The 15,586-nt window shown below is 35.7% G+C and overlaps 1 protein-coding gene across 3 annotated transcripts in view; it reads left to right on the top strand.

Annotated features, from left to right (window-relative positions):
- The window catches only part of LOC128988494 (dipeptidyl peptidase 3), a 34,724-nt gene extending 31,466 nt beyond the window's left edge, over window positions 1-3,258 (top strand). For all 3 annotated transcript variants that reach the window (XM_054409841.1, XM_054409849.1, XM_054409831.1), the window contains exons 14-15: window positions 612-774; window positions 3,036-3,258. In XM_054409841.1, the coding sequence (XP_054265816.1) occupies window positions 612-774; window positions 3,036-3,169 (297 nt within the window). In that variant the 3' untranslated portion in view covers window positions 3,170-3,258. The remainder of the gene's footprint in view (window positions 1-611; window positions 775-3,035) is intronic.
- The last annotated feature ends 12,328 nt before the right edge of the window (window positions 3,259-15,586 follow it).

Genomic DNA, 15,586 nt, shown 5'->3' with positions numbered 1-15,586 from the left:
ATTGACCTCCAGTTTGCGCCATTTAATTTGTCTTGAGAAACCCTTTAAAATTAGGGGTCACATGATAGGTGTTTACTTTTGAAGATTTGGGGCTGCCCCCAAAATACCCCATTTCGGGGGCCGGGTACAAGTTCTAACTTTAATGAAAAAGTGCATTTTTTAGTGTTGTAAACATGTGCCGAGTTTGGTTTTCCCACTGCCAAACGTTATAAAGTTAACTGGGGGTGTCCAGACTTTATCTTGCTTGCTCATCTTAAATTAAAATGGCTGCCATTTTGATTAGGGGTGCAATATTGACATCTGGTTTGTGCCATTCAATTTCTCTTGATAAACCCTTTAAAATGAGGGGTCACATGATAGGTGTTTACTTTGGAAAATTTGGGGCTGCCCCCCAAAATATCCCATTTTGGGGGCTGGGGCAAAGTTGTAACTTTGATGACTGTGTGTTGTGTTCATGAGCCAAAAGCCTACATTACGGATTTTATTAATGTGGGTTATGTGATATTTCCCCTATATAAAAGAAGCCCTGTTTTATTCATGGGATATGGTTTGAGCTCCATCTTTTTTCCTGTCTTATGAAATTGAAATTAAGGCTATTTAAAATGTTGCAGGTATATAAGTCATGTGCTGACATAGAGGAAGCAACAAAGATGTTCAACAAGTATTCAGAGGTGCGTGAGGATGGACCTTACCCCTGGGCCAAGTGGAGAAACATTGTCATGGCTCACAAACAACCACGCAAGATATTTGTCCAAGCCAACACACAGATTAAAGGTTAAACATTACCAAAGCTATCTTATGATGAAATAATCATTACAGATCATTTAAGTATTGTTTGTAAAATAGCAGTTGGTTGGACCAGCGGAGTCATGTTGGTGAATGTGTTTCTTAAATGAATTGGTATGAGCTATGTTTGTGGAATTTTCTGTCATTACATTCTAATGTGTAATGCTAATGTGTATTTCAATGCTAATATTCTGTCCCTGCTGATTTACAATAGTCTATAATAATACACTATTGCAAAATGGGAATTTTTAGGGTTTGGTGTAAAATGCTTGAAGTAATAAATCTCTTCTCTGAAGTACATTAAAGCAAGCCACACAACCAAATTACCCTGGTTAATCAGTTTAATAACTCAGGAGTCTACAATGAGCAAATGAGGGTTACGAAATGGCTAACAAACAAGGTAGTGGTGCATTCATCCTTGTCAAAATAGAGTTCTTAATATGTCTAATACATCTACAGTCATGTCAGAAATAGGGGGATATGGAAGAGAAAAAATGTTCTTCAAGTCCATCGAATGAAATAGTAACAAAAACATTATCAATTTTAGAAACAAAATTTATCTGCGCCGCTTTAATTTCATACAATTATATGTTATTTGTTTTCCTTCAGGTAGTTGGTAAACGTTTATTAGTCCACTTAGTATGGAATCAATAACGCTGACCTACTTATGAAACTATTTAATTTTAATTATATATCAATTTTAATAGTTGCGCTTACTGAAAAAAGTATTTACTTGAAAAACTACCTATATTTAAAATCACTGTACGGCGAAAAATAATCTTGCAACTAGAAGCAACAGTGTTTAATCTAAATAATCTTGCTAGAAGTGTTTGGCAATGTTTTGCGAGTAGGCTGGTAGTGTTGTTAAACAATAAATTTTTGTGCTGACCTACAGAAGGCTGTTGCTTTAAGCAGGGTGGCTAGTGACCTGGAAAACCTGGAAATGTCAGGGAATTTTGTCATAAGTCAGGGAAAATTGGAAAAGGTTTAAAATAATTTTAATAATTGTTAGGAAAGGTCGATCTGGCGAGAGCACGTGTGCCGTGTAGGTGAAAACTAAGAGATAAGTCTGTACAATAAAATTTTGTGTTTTTGTACAAATTAAATTTTTTTATAAACTGCGTATCATCTTATCAAACTCAGTTTAATTTTATTAAAGCAAGTTGCAAAGTTTGAATACAAGCTAGCCTGTATCTATAGATTATATGTATGTTTTTAATATAAACAAACATAAGATATTCTTCAGATGAAGATTGGTCCTTTTGAAGAATTAGTTAGTATTAAAATTAAAATGTTGAATTTGTCGATCAAGGAAAGTTTAAAAAATCATGGAATTGTCAGGGAAAAGTCAGGGAATTTTTCAATGTGATTTCACTAGCCACCCTGTTAAGTAGGCCAGTGCACTTGGATCAGGGTGTCAGTTTTGTGTGTTTTAAGTGTGGTGCACCAGAGGACAGGGTCCTTCTGCTGGGGGAGCTAGAGCCCAAGGCCATTGGCCTTCAAAATTGGGGTTTGGAGTCTTCTCCAAATTGCGGTTTTAATTTCTAACTAAATGATTAATACAGTTCCAGGCTACACTACCTTTTAGTTTGTTTGTGTTGTTTTGAGTAATTAATAAAGTTGGGTTTTGTAAGCGAGTGCTGAGTTTCATTCCTGAGCTATGTCACCCAAAGTAATAGTGGGTACCTCAAGTAGAGGGACCGACCGTTGCAACACTGAAGTAGTTTTTTGTACCAATACATTTGGGAAATATCTTTTGGGCATGACAACAGCTGGCATGCTGCTACTTCTACTCACAGTAAAACCATAGACTAACCAACACAAGTAGACTTCTCATCCCATTGTATATTTTGAAGCTCATTTTTTGTGTCGAATTCATGTCCGGTGACACTGATCTCTAGTGTCGACGAAATTTTGTTTCTATTATTTTAGGGTTAATTTAATGATTTGTGGGTTTTGGTTATAAAAATGGGGGATGAGTTATTGTTTATGATTAGGATTAGATCGTTTTCTTTGGTTAAACGAGGTTTTAAATGACTGAAAAAACAAGAAGCAAATTGCGAAATAAACACGACCTCCACAATGCACCCCATGGAACTAACAATAAAATTGTCTTCAGCTTATCCATAAGGTATATGGTAAAACATAGCAGATTTTTCTTATTCAGAAAAATCTTTTGCAGATTTTTTTGTATACAGGTTGTATAGGAGTAACTTACTTATATATTTAACCTTTTTTCGTATTTTCAGATGGAAAGACTGTAATGAAGCGTTATGAAGCAAACTGTGAAGGTCTTATCCAGTCTTGGCTGGATAGATTCAATGTTCCTGAATTCTGCAGCATTCTAGAAGATTTATGGGAAACTGATAGAAAACATTTCTAAAATAATTAAGCCTTCTAAAGTATTACTTTGTAATTTTCTAAACTGTTGGGCTATGATTTTTAAATATGAATAAATACTTTTCCTTTGCATGCAGACTTGTTATTTTTTCCTACCACTGCATGGAAATAATAACATTGCCACACCTGTAAACATTACACAAAATAGCTGATTCCCGCTCACTAAATCTGCTGATTCCACAGTTGGCGTACAGCTGCGGAGCGGTTTTTTTTTTTAATTTTTAGTTCCTGTATTCCCTTGGGGGGTTCATAGGTACCTAAGCAAATAACATAACCTAAAAAAGAAAACAAACAACTAAAAAGACATTTTATATACAACTAAAAAAGTTAAATTGTACGTTATGATAAGTTAATTATTGTGGTAGGAAAAATCTTAAGTGTATTACGAACAGTCATTGGCGATCTGTTTTGAATCTCTTGTTTTGTTAACTTGTTCAGATAGTTTGTTATTTATAGTTTTTTACTTGTTATTCATAGTTTGTTATTTATCTTTTATGTCTTGTTATTGAAGTCTTGTTTTCCAGTTTTTTCACTACTTTTGTACTAGCCTGTGATAATTGCAAAGACACTATGTTTTTCCTCTGCTTCTTCTATCTGTAAGACCATTGTATTTTTCTTGTAAAAAATGGTACAACCGTTTATAAATAAATAAATAATTAACCCCAAGTCAATGTGGAACAGCATACGCCGAGGACTGCATGGTCAAGGGGAGCTTGGCCACTAGTATGCGGACTCTGGATACCAGGCGACCTCCAGTTACAAGCAGCCTTCTGCGGACAAGTGGGGCTCTGCCCCGGGCGACTCTTCATTCCCTTGCTACTCGTGGGATCATACATCTGAGGTGGCTACAAGGCCCCAAGATGTTATCCCTCGAGAGCATAACGTTCCCTCCCAAGAGGTCCCCGCTCTCAGGGAGGGGATGCCATGACACTATCAGAGGAGGAAGGCCTCCTCAACGACGTGGACTAAAGCCTTGTTCAGGGACAGCTTTGCCCTAAGATATATCCCAATTTGTTGGAGGGAAGCAAGGGCAGGATTTCTCCTGGAAAAAGGGAGAGACTCAGCCCAGCCCAAGTCCTACAGGCCTATATGCCTATATGCCTATATGCCTGAGAAAAGAGTGAAGTTAGTGAAAGAAACAAAATACCTTGGAGTTTACCAGGACCAGAAAACTTACCTGGAACAGGCATCTTGATTATGTCCTTGCTAAGGCATATAGGAGCATTTGGAGCCTGTAGATACAGGTTCTGCGAAAATGAGGTGGATACCTCAGAACAATTTATGGCTGGATTGTCCAGCGGGAGAGCACTTTTTCACCTCAAATTAGCTGACGAATATCGAAACTGGAAAATCTATTTTTTTTACCACTCGATTGTTTTAGAGTAATCGAATCGGAATCGGAGTAAATTTTATTGGTTTGACTGAGACTAAGAAGTTTTACAAACTTATGGCTTTAATTTTAACTTTCAATAGGCTACTAAATTTTAAAATATAAGTTAAACCTTTTAAGTCGTAGTGGGCCTTTTATAAAAGAGACCCCTTGAGCTGAATAATATACTGAATACTAAATAAGTTACTGTTATATTCAATTCAATACTCTTGAGTTGATACCATGATTACTAAAAAAATACAGATATAATCATATCGACATCCAGACAAAAAATAAGATTAATGAAGGAATCAGGAATAAAATTTCTAAGAACTGTGAGCAAGGTCATAATTTTGTAATTTTTAATTCATCATTAAGCTTTAAAATTAGTCTTAAGAGTTAGAAAAGAGTAAATTACACTCCCTTTTAGGAAGGAGGAATTGTGGCATTTTTTACAAGAGCTGGGTTGATACTAACAAATAATAATACAAATTAGGTCATAGAAATGGCCTCCATCTGATGATATTCAGTTTGACATTACGTCTCTAGGCGCTACAATTATATGTTCTCTCCTAATGATCTGTCAAACTGTCAAGTCAAAGGAGAACGGGAATGGATGGAGTGAGAGTGGACTATCGATATCGCGATGTACTAAATTCTAAAAACAATCGAGCTGTAAAAGTATCGATTTTCCAGTTTCGATATTCGTCAACTAATTTGAGGTGAAAAAGTGCTCACCTGTCCAGCGTCGGCCCCCCCAAAAAAGGTTGACATCTCTGAGAAGGCTGCACTTGGAACCTATAAAGATGAGGAAACTGGGTGTCTTTCAGCTCCTGGGTTATGTCAGAAGCCTAGGGCTATCAGAATGATCTGATGGGTGCTACAATATGCCATCAGGCCGAAGTAGCTAGGGGCACCTCAATATCCCCCCCCCCCAAGGGGAAAAAGGTGGATATTTCCGTTTTGAGCTCCTCCTGGACCAAAAAAAGTGGTTTTCAAAGTGATGTCTGTATGTGTGCAGAGCTACAGACCACACCTATGGTCCAATTTTGATGAAATATGGTATGTAGGTATCATACATCTATACTAAGCCATAGTATCTCCATGGGAGTGCAGAGCTACAGACCACACACGGTCCGATTTTGATGAAATTTGGTATGTAGGTATACTAAGCCATAGTATCTCCAGGGGATTTTTTCATTATTTGTTTGAAACTTCGATTTTCAATGGTGATTTTCCCACAAAAACCTATAAATTAATAGAAAAATCAAACATTTTGAAAATGGCACAACGATTATGATAAAATTTTTGTATTTGTATGTTTATAGTCCTTTCAAACTTCCATTGCCGTAAAAATTACGGTTCAACAGTTGTTTAAATTAATCATGTTATTTTCCCTTAAAACCCCATAAAATTAGAGATAAACATATTTTAAACCCGGTTTTGATTAAAATTAGTATGTAAAAAATGTAAAAATTATTATGTTATAATTATTATGGTTCTTATTATAATTCTAAACAAAACAGTGCAACCCCCCATTATTAAAGAAAAAAATACCTGTGATGAAGGTTGTTGACAAGCTAATGGGAGAAAGTATGTGTTAAATTAGTGATACTGTTTATTAGCGAATTTCCCATTTAGGGAATAAGCTATTACCGTACCGTAGTACTCATGGTAAGACATGGACGTGGGACTCTTTGAACTCCTTGAATGAGTAAATCGGATTTGCCAACAGAAGAGATTCTATCCCCTTTTTGAATTTTGCTTCCGGCAGGTTCCGAGCTGTAAGGGAGTTTGTTGAAAAACTTATCGCGTTATACACAATAACTAGATTGGACCTTTCTTAATCTAACAGGTACATTCATGTAGTCCTTCCTCCTAGTATTGTGAGGGTGGATATCACTTCGGAGTTCGAGAGAGCCTGACTCCTGCTTAGTACACAGAAGAGATTGGTAAATAAACTGTACACTCTGTCATAACGGATTCAGAAATAAAGAAATATTTGCAGTGGTCTAGAAAATCAGCACCTGCCAAGATTCTGACTGCCGCCTTGGAGCGTCAAAACCCTCTCGACTCCCGGAGTGCCGCCCCAATGTCTTAAATCATAAAGAACTGCTCTGAAAAAATGCAAGGTAGGCAGTTTTTAGCCATTCAGTGGGTACAGAGTTCTTCAAGTTCCTGAGCATGTGAATCACCCTGAAAATTCTACTACATATAAAAGATATGTGACTATTCCAATTCAGCTTTAGGATCCAACATTAAACCAAGTAGTTTAACGCTTGTGACATCTTGCTTAAGCTGTCTGAGACTAAATATTGTGGACTAAGTCTTACTCTCATTCAGGAAGAGGAAGTTAGCTGGTTAGCACGGATGCCGAGGCCCTTTGGAGAGCCTGAGTGCACTGGCGCACTGCAGGACATTAAAGTTATCATTTACCCCAATCATAGTACTGTAGTGTCATCTGCATAGCAAACAACCCCCTCTCCTAAATGCAAAGAAAGGTCATTTATCATTATGTTGAAAAGCAAGGGCCCAAGGACAGACTCCTGTGGGACCAACAGGAACAGAGGAAGAGGACTGACCTAACCTAACTAACCAAACTTATCGAATGAAACAATTGATAAATCGATGTTTTCATTCGGTTGTTTGTGCCAACAGATACGGAAGTCGGTTACCCTTTAATTTTATAATAAAAAATTATAAAAATAATTTTATACCTAAAAAAAATAAACATTAAATTTAGAACTTTTCTTAAATCGACGTGAGGGGCTCTCCCACATTCCCCCACTCCTTCGCAGAGCAGAATCGCAGAAGTTTTGAAGAGGTTCTCTTTTCTTCTCATCCACGGCCATCGCATCGGTTTCTGACCACTGAGACCATTGACTTAGGAAATAAAAGTTTGTTTCTTTCCCTTGTCTGTGCTGGGACGGTGACGCTCGACGGCTCGGGTGGGTTCCATAATATCGACAACCGTAGAAATTGATCGAAACTGAATTATTCCCAGTTTGTCGACACTGGAATATTCCCACTTAACCGACATCCCAAATAACCGACGTCGCAAATGATCGACACCACAAATTGTTGACATCCCATATTGTCGACAATGAAATAGTTTCACTATGTCGACACTGAAATAGTCCCAGTATATCGACAAGCTCCCGTTCTTCGGAGCTACTCTTGAAAAGGAGTTGTTCTAATTCATCGTTCAGTTCCTCAACTCACGAGTCGCAATATTTAATTCCGAATTCCGACGGACAATGAATAATGATAAGCTGGCCATTTTGACTAAGCATTAAGTTATTACTTTTAGGATTGTAAATATTTATCTTTTTTATTTCTTTCCTTGCTTACAGGAAAATTGGTGACTCGTGTGTTACAAACAATAGTTTTTAAGGGAAACAATGTGAAATAATTTGTATAGGTAGGTTATGTAGGCTAATCAACATGATAACAGACACTTTAGGTAAGTCACCAACAAGAACTTAAGATACAGCTTATTCGTAGGCTAATTCTGAATCATCAAGCAATATTGTAGCAAATGTTTGAATAGGCATAACTTATCCCTAGGCTATTAGGATTGTCTCTTATTCCCATTGACCCAGTGTCAACTTTAAGAATTTGTTTACCTATGTAAAAATATGCGGCTGCACTTTAGTTTATGTCCTTTATTCGGTACTTACGTATTAACCCTCCAAGTGTCCATAGTTTAGGCCTTAATGTCCACCTATTTTTGGCGCATTTGCAAGGTTTTATTAAAACGGATCTGAGAAGCTTAAAACAATGTTAATTCTAATGTTCTATATACCATTTTGTTTGGAAAATCATGGGCTTCAATATTATATATAAAACATAAGGAACATTTTTTCAAAAAAAATATTTTTAGGTAAAAAAAATATAATTTCGAAAATTTTCAAAAAAAAAAATAAGTTCGCGCTCAATGAAATTGTATAAATTATAGGCCTATAAATATTTGAAAATAGCCACTTTGTTCTAAATTTTATGAGGATTACAAATGTATAATAATATAAGGAAGTAGATTTGCAAATAAATAAGTTATGGGCAAAAAACTGATTTCAGTACATAGCGTTTAGCTAAGAATGCATAGCCTAACCATAGCTAGGAATCTGGCTGATAATTTACATCAATATCACTATACCTACTTCTTCAGGATCATCAACCAGCACTTCAAAACCACTTAAATCTTCTTATAATGCACCACGTATATCACTACTTTTGATTTTTAACACTAAAACAATGATAAACGTAATAAAACACATCAGTCATCGGTCCGGGGGAACCTAGCTGTTTACAAATACACGCACGTCAGCTGTCTGCTACAATATTTTCGGAACTAAAATGAATAGCGCTTAGAGACAGACCTCTGGAGAAAGCTTAGAATATTACGGAAAGAACGATACCTAACTCGATCCAGTTCAATCCGATTCAGTCAGTCATAGAGCCTTCGCCGTAAACGATGTCTGCGTGTCGAAAAATCGACAAGTAACACTACACAAAGTGTGCTGCTTGTCGAATTTTCGTCAAGTAACACTGGGAGAAACGAGTCGACGCACAATTGCGTCGCTAGTTTATGCAAACGTAAATTTTATATAATTGTGGTAGCGAACGTGTTAAACCAATTTATTTTGTCTAAACCAAATTATTGTTACAAATTATAATATTTGTACTAACTTGACCCAGATTTGCTCAAACATTTTCCTATTATCTGTACCTATTTGAATATCACAAATATAGAAAGGAGTGTACAGACTTGTATTATTTGTTGGACTCAAAGTATTTGTATAACACTATTTTTTACAATATTTCTGTACAGAACTGAAGCCTACCAGTAAAATGGGGGCGTTGTAATTAATATCCTCCGACATTGGAGAATACAGGGGAGAGGTGTCAGAGGAAGAGGAGATGGAGGATGGGGCGAAGTAAAGACTAAGATTGAAGAGAACTAACTAATGGTAAGTTTTGCCATTTACTTAAATTTAATACTTATAAATCCAGGGCCATGTCCATTGCCCCCAAGCCTATGTCGCATAACCCTCCTGAATTACTAGTATTTAACCAGCATTTTAACTGGAGATGTGCCCAAAAATTTGCTTTTGTTTTTTAGGAAATGTAGGCTATATTTTACGACTACCCGCTGGTAGTCGTAAATTTCGATCACGCAATCTTTGCAGATGCTTTCGGCTAACATGAGAATACAAGACAAACTTGGATTATTGTACCCCCTAATTCTAACAGATTGTGGGAAAATTTTCCAAGAGAAAAGGCATTCTTTTGAGGCCCCAAGTGAGTCCCCTTCCCAGGCCTAAGCCCTTGGCAATCGCAGTGTCCACCGTCAGGGGAATACGGCCCTGATTTGGAGGCCTATGTTGGTGTGGGGCCTGGTGCAAACCTCCCCCCCCCTCAGTACGCCACTGAGTACATTTAATAATGATAGAAGTATGCATAAAAAGACTCTTGTTCTGTTCAGAATACTGTTTTTAATATTAATTTTTGTTCTGTTATATCCAGGCCTGATGACAGGGTGGATGGCGATGGAGGCATGGAGGTTGGGGGAGAGGAGGCTGAAGAAGTGGAGACAAATCAGTTTAGATCCATTATGTTGATTAGTTTAACATTTATTTTGAACATCAGTATTTAAATTTTTTTCTCATTTAGATTATTAAATTAAGATAATTTTATTGTTTTTATGAAGATGTTTTCTTACATTTTTAATATTTGTTTGTACTTCTGCCTGGTAAAAAAATACTGTTTTCCTACAGTTACCTAACAATGTACATGTTCTCTCACTGATTTGAGAAAGCAAAGTGGCCAATTCGCTCATCAGTGAGACAATGTTAACATTGTCTCACTCTAATTACTTTGTCTCACTCCAGATTTGCAACGTGAAGGCACAAAATAGTGAGCGCGTAACATGCAGACAAGGTCGTATGTGCGCGAAATACGTTGGCAGCACTGGCTGTAAATCAGCTGGTCAGCTGTTTTACTGTTGTATCATTAAATGTCATATTAAAAGTTCACTTCTGTGTAAAAATATGTTACGTTTCTTTACCAATTTATTTGTTTTATGGTAACTGTAGGAAAAATATAATGTGCAGCTCGAGTGCAAAGTGCAATTGCCTCACTCGAGAAACCATTCCTCACTCGCCTACGGCTCGTGAGTAAGTATTTCTCTCGAGTGAGTCAATTTATCACTTTGCTCACTAGTTGCACAAATAACCATTATTATCTTTGTTAAAATGATTACTTTCACTAACTGACCTTGTCTTGGGTAAAAAGAGATATCTTGATATTTAACTAGCAGGGTGCCTGTTCTATGGGCGGGGATTGTATAAGTCAGTAGAAACCTTCTTATATTTCGATACTTGGTAAAATCATTTCCAACTTTATATAGTATAGATCAAGATCGCTATTCCTGTATTGATGTACTGAAATGAATAAAATTATATGAAATGAAATGTTGTTTTTTTATATATTTTGATGACACACTATTAAAAAGGCATAGCAATATTCTAAAGTTTATAACAGCTTATGTTTGTGTTTTTATTAATGATTTATTGTGACTTTTGAGTGATTGAAGGATTTGTGATTTGGTTTTAAGGAGATTGATGTACCTAATTTTGTATCTATACTTATTAAATAGGTACGCAAGCAGGTTTTTGTGACAATTACTTCTCCAAAATTACTGAACCGATTGACATGTTTTTGGTGTCATTGGAAAGAGCATAACGTGAAGTTGTGCAAGAAACTTTCTTTTTAGGGAAATAATTAGAGAGTGAGGACCTGGGGCCCTTTAAAGTTTCGTATTTCTCCATAAGATTAACATGGGAAACAAATATTGTTATGAAACTCCAGCTGTTGTCAGAAATTTAAAGTGAGAAGAAGAACATATGTTAATTGTAAAATTGTGACAGAGAGGTTATGCAGAAAATCAGGTGGTTATTTGGTGCTATTAAAATAAAGAGTGAAATTTGTAAACGTACTGGCGACAATGGGTGATACCACGCAAAATACATTATCATTGACAAAGACCAACATGGACAACCTATTGTGGCTATAAGTGGGAAACATTTCTACAACACACTAAAAGCCTATGGTGGAAGGAAAAAACGTAGGTGTGCTATTCCCGTCATATTCTGACGTCACTTGGATTGCAAACAAAAGATCACCTGATTGTAACTGTCAAATTAGTATGTAATTGTTTTGATTTGATTGTTAATGTTTTTTTATAAAAACACACATTATAAAAACAATAACAACCAAATCAAAACAAATACATATACTAATTTGACAGTTATAATCAGGTGATCTTTTGTTTGCAATCCAAGTGACATCAGAATATGACGGGAATAGCACACCTATGTTTTTTTTCTTCCACCATGCTAAAGCCAGATCAGCTTTTGAAACATGATAAAATATTTACTAGAAATGTTGATTATGTTGAACTGGTAAGTTACATTGTGAGTATTATCATTAGTTACGTAATCTTTGAGTTGACTCTTTTAGACTCATCGGAATTTATAAATTATATTTGTTCTTAAACAAGTTATTTGTTTTTAAATAACTCCTTTATGTACTTCTTTGCGATTGCTCGATTTCAAGCAACATATACCTAGTTCAATTTATGGGTCAACTTTTTTTATGAGAACCGGGTTTCGTTATTCATGTAACTATTGGAACACTTTTTATTATAGTATCCATAATAGGAGTAAAAAAATTAAACATAACTAGAAAACACCAGGTAGGATTCGAATCAGCTGCTTGATATTGACATTTTGTGGACATTGTGTGACTATTTTTATATATATTTCAATCTACTGATGAGGGAATTAAATTAACAACAATTTATTTAGTATAAAAAGTATAGTTGACTTCCAATTAAAAGGTTTATTATAATAAAATAACTGGATTTGTAATAAAACAACTATTATTATAATAAAAAGCTAGTGACATCATTTTTTATGTTTATGAACCATACCGTTTCTGTTCTAATATCGGTGATAACAGTTACAGTAATTCCTTTTTCACCACACTATCATTTTTTTGGCTGTATTACATACGTTAATTGGTGGCCGAAAGTTAGGTTTTGCTGGCGATGCCAGCTGTCCATAATTTGGGGACCGAGCAGGTTTTTACAGGCCGGGGCCGCAAAATCAGCTGTCCGCTTACTTACTTAAAACATGAATGCATTTTAAATACATAATCAAAATCCATAGCATTTCAATAGAATTGTGTTATTGTCACCGTTGCCTAGCAACTATATATTTTTATTTTTGCTGATTCCTCAAATTATTTCTTCACATAACCTTAAAGTTGTAGTTGTGTTGACTATCAGTGTGCATTATTATTGTGCTGAATAGTGGTAATAGGGTATAGTGTGGTGAAAAATAGCGTTCGTACCACGGACCGAAATGGTTTTGCGGCTCTCGATCGATTTAAGTTCTCGACTTCGTCTCGAACTTAAAAACTATCTCGAGCCGGCAAAACCTCATTTTCGGCCCTAGGTACGAAATATACTATTTCACCACACTATGATGTTTTTGGCTGTATTACATACGTTAATTGGTGGCTGAAAGTTACGTTTTGCTGGCCATGCCAGCTGTCATCGAAATTTGGGGACCGAGCAGGTTTTTACAGGCCGGGGCCGCAAAATCAGCTGTCCGCTTACTTGCTTAAAACATGAATGCATTTTAAATACACAATCAAAATCCATAGCATTGCAATAGAATTGTGTTATTGTCGCCGTTGCCTAGCAACTATTTATTTTTATTTTTGCTGATTCCTCAAATTATTTCTTTACATAACCTTAAAGTTGTAGTTGTGTTGACTATCAGTGTGCATTATTATAGTGGTGAATAGAATAGTGGTAATAGGGTATAGTGTGGTGAAAAATAGCGTTCGTACCACAGGCCGAAATGGTTTTGCAGCTCTCGATCGATTTAAGTTCTCGACTTCGTCTCGAACTTAAAAACTATCTCGAGCCGGCAAAACCTCATTTTCGGCCCTAGGTACGAAATATACTATTACCTACGACCTTTTTTAAAGTAGCCGTTTCAGTTAAGTCCTTTAATAAGTCAACAGCTGATCTTGTGTCTTTGTTTTTGTGTCAAATACTGCGTCCATAAAGATTACATACAAATTTTTAGAGCCAGTGGGGGGGATTCCTTAGAGAGTTTTTTAAACGCCATATAGTTGTTAGCACTCACCGATATATATGGTCTTTATCACCATGCAAAATTTGAAAATGATTACTTCAGCCGTCTAGGAGGAGATTGCATATATTACGAAATGCATAAGAGTCAACGTATAAGAGCTTCGCTCAATGAGTTATACGATTTTAGATTTTTTTAACATAGGGTAGGTAAGGTGTTTATATATTTCCAGCACAAAGAACCATTTTGAACAATATTTTTGAAGATTTTCAGTGTTTGTTCTTGTGTCTGATTAACATGGATATGGATGTCACTGAAATAGCCACCATGGAAAATACATCACACAAACTGACCTTGTGAAAATAGGGTCAGGAAAGTAAAAACCTGTCATTGTTAGTGTCAGCCCGGTTTTCTGGCTAGTCAAACTAGCCTATAACTGAATAAGTTACACACACTTACCATGGTTGGAATATGCAGGCAACCTTGTGTTTGCATTGAACAGTGTGACAGAACAAAAACCAATAACTTTGTGGTAATGCAAACATCTATACAGTAATGAGGATTGAATTGAGAATCAAAGTTTCATAATTATAATTAATAATTCAGTAATAGAGTAAACAAACAAACAATAAATCTTCATAAATAAAATTAGAGTTTTGTCTGTAAATTGCTCAGAATTATATATTAAAACGTTTTTTATTAGCTCGCTTTTTCTTGTCTGGTACAAATTTTGCAATCAATTTTATACTAAGTTCCCAATGAGCTATAGAGACTTGAAACTTGAAACATAGCTCACAAATGGATGACAATGCAATATTATTTAATTTTCATATTTCCCTTGTGCTACGCCCCATGGGCATGGGCTTGTTTTTATTAGCTCGGTAGTCGCTTTCCTACAAATTTTGATATTAATTTTAAACAAAGTTCCCGATGAGCTAGAGACTTTAAATTTGAAACATAGCTCCCCAAATGGATGACAATGCAATATTATATCATTTAATTTCACATTTCCCTTGGGCTACGCCCCATGGCCTTCCAAATTTTCCATGTTTACATTTTGAAAGAATGTAAATATATCAATTAATTTAAGTCATCTGTAATTTTTTTTTATACTAAATAATATAATTCACAATTTTGATATGGAAAAATAATAAAACATTAGCTATTTAAATTAATAAATAACTGGTACTCCAGCCCCATCTTCAAACTCTCTAAGGGTCCTCCACTTCTTCCTTGTCCTCCTTAGACACATGCTGCTGGCCCTTAACGTCGCACAAAAAGGTTTCTTCCATTTTTCTGTTAGGCGTTCTGCCATTGCTCTGAGCAAGGTCTGAAACTCTTTGCCCAGCATTACGTCCACAGACGTGACTAGTGGGGTAGAAGATGAAAATTAATGTCTTCACTTTCAACAGAGCTCTTTGAAAAAAAAATTGAAAAAAATTTGAAGGACGGGTACTCTGCTAGTAGATTGGTATATTTATAGTTAGTAGGTAGGCCATACATTCAATCTAATACATAATTATATGAAAAGAAACTCAAATAAACCTTAGATTTCCCATCACATGCCTCTGTCTTAATCTGATATAGATGCTTAATAGATTTAACATCCAAACACATTAAAAACTAGAAAATAAATTATAAATATGTGGAGAGTATAAATACTTAAGATTTAAAACGAAAAACGTTGGGTGCATGCAATTGATAATAATACATTAGTTCAATAGGTGGAGGTAATTGAAAATTTGTGTATTTTTACATTTCATACATTAAAGAAGCCGAAACAAATCAAACAAGTCTTATCTCAATTGCTCTCTCCAGCAGTATACAATACCCGAGCGGAAATGCCGGAAATGCCATTATCATA

Source organism: Macrosteles quadrilineatus, unplaced genomic scaffold, assembly GCF_028750875.1.
Source record: "Macrosteles quadrilineatus isolate MER2022 unplaced genomic scaffold, UCM_ALF_1.0 Scaffold_1__1_contigs__length_201487025, whole genome shotgun sequence".
NCBI lineage: Eukaryota > Metazoa > Arthropoda > Insecta > Hemiptera > Cicadellidae > Macrosteles > Macrosteles quadrilineatus.
This window is presented reverse-complemented; position numbering and strand designations above follow the sequence as displayed.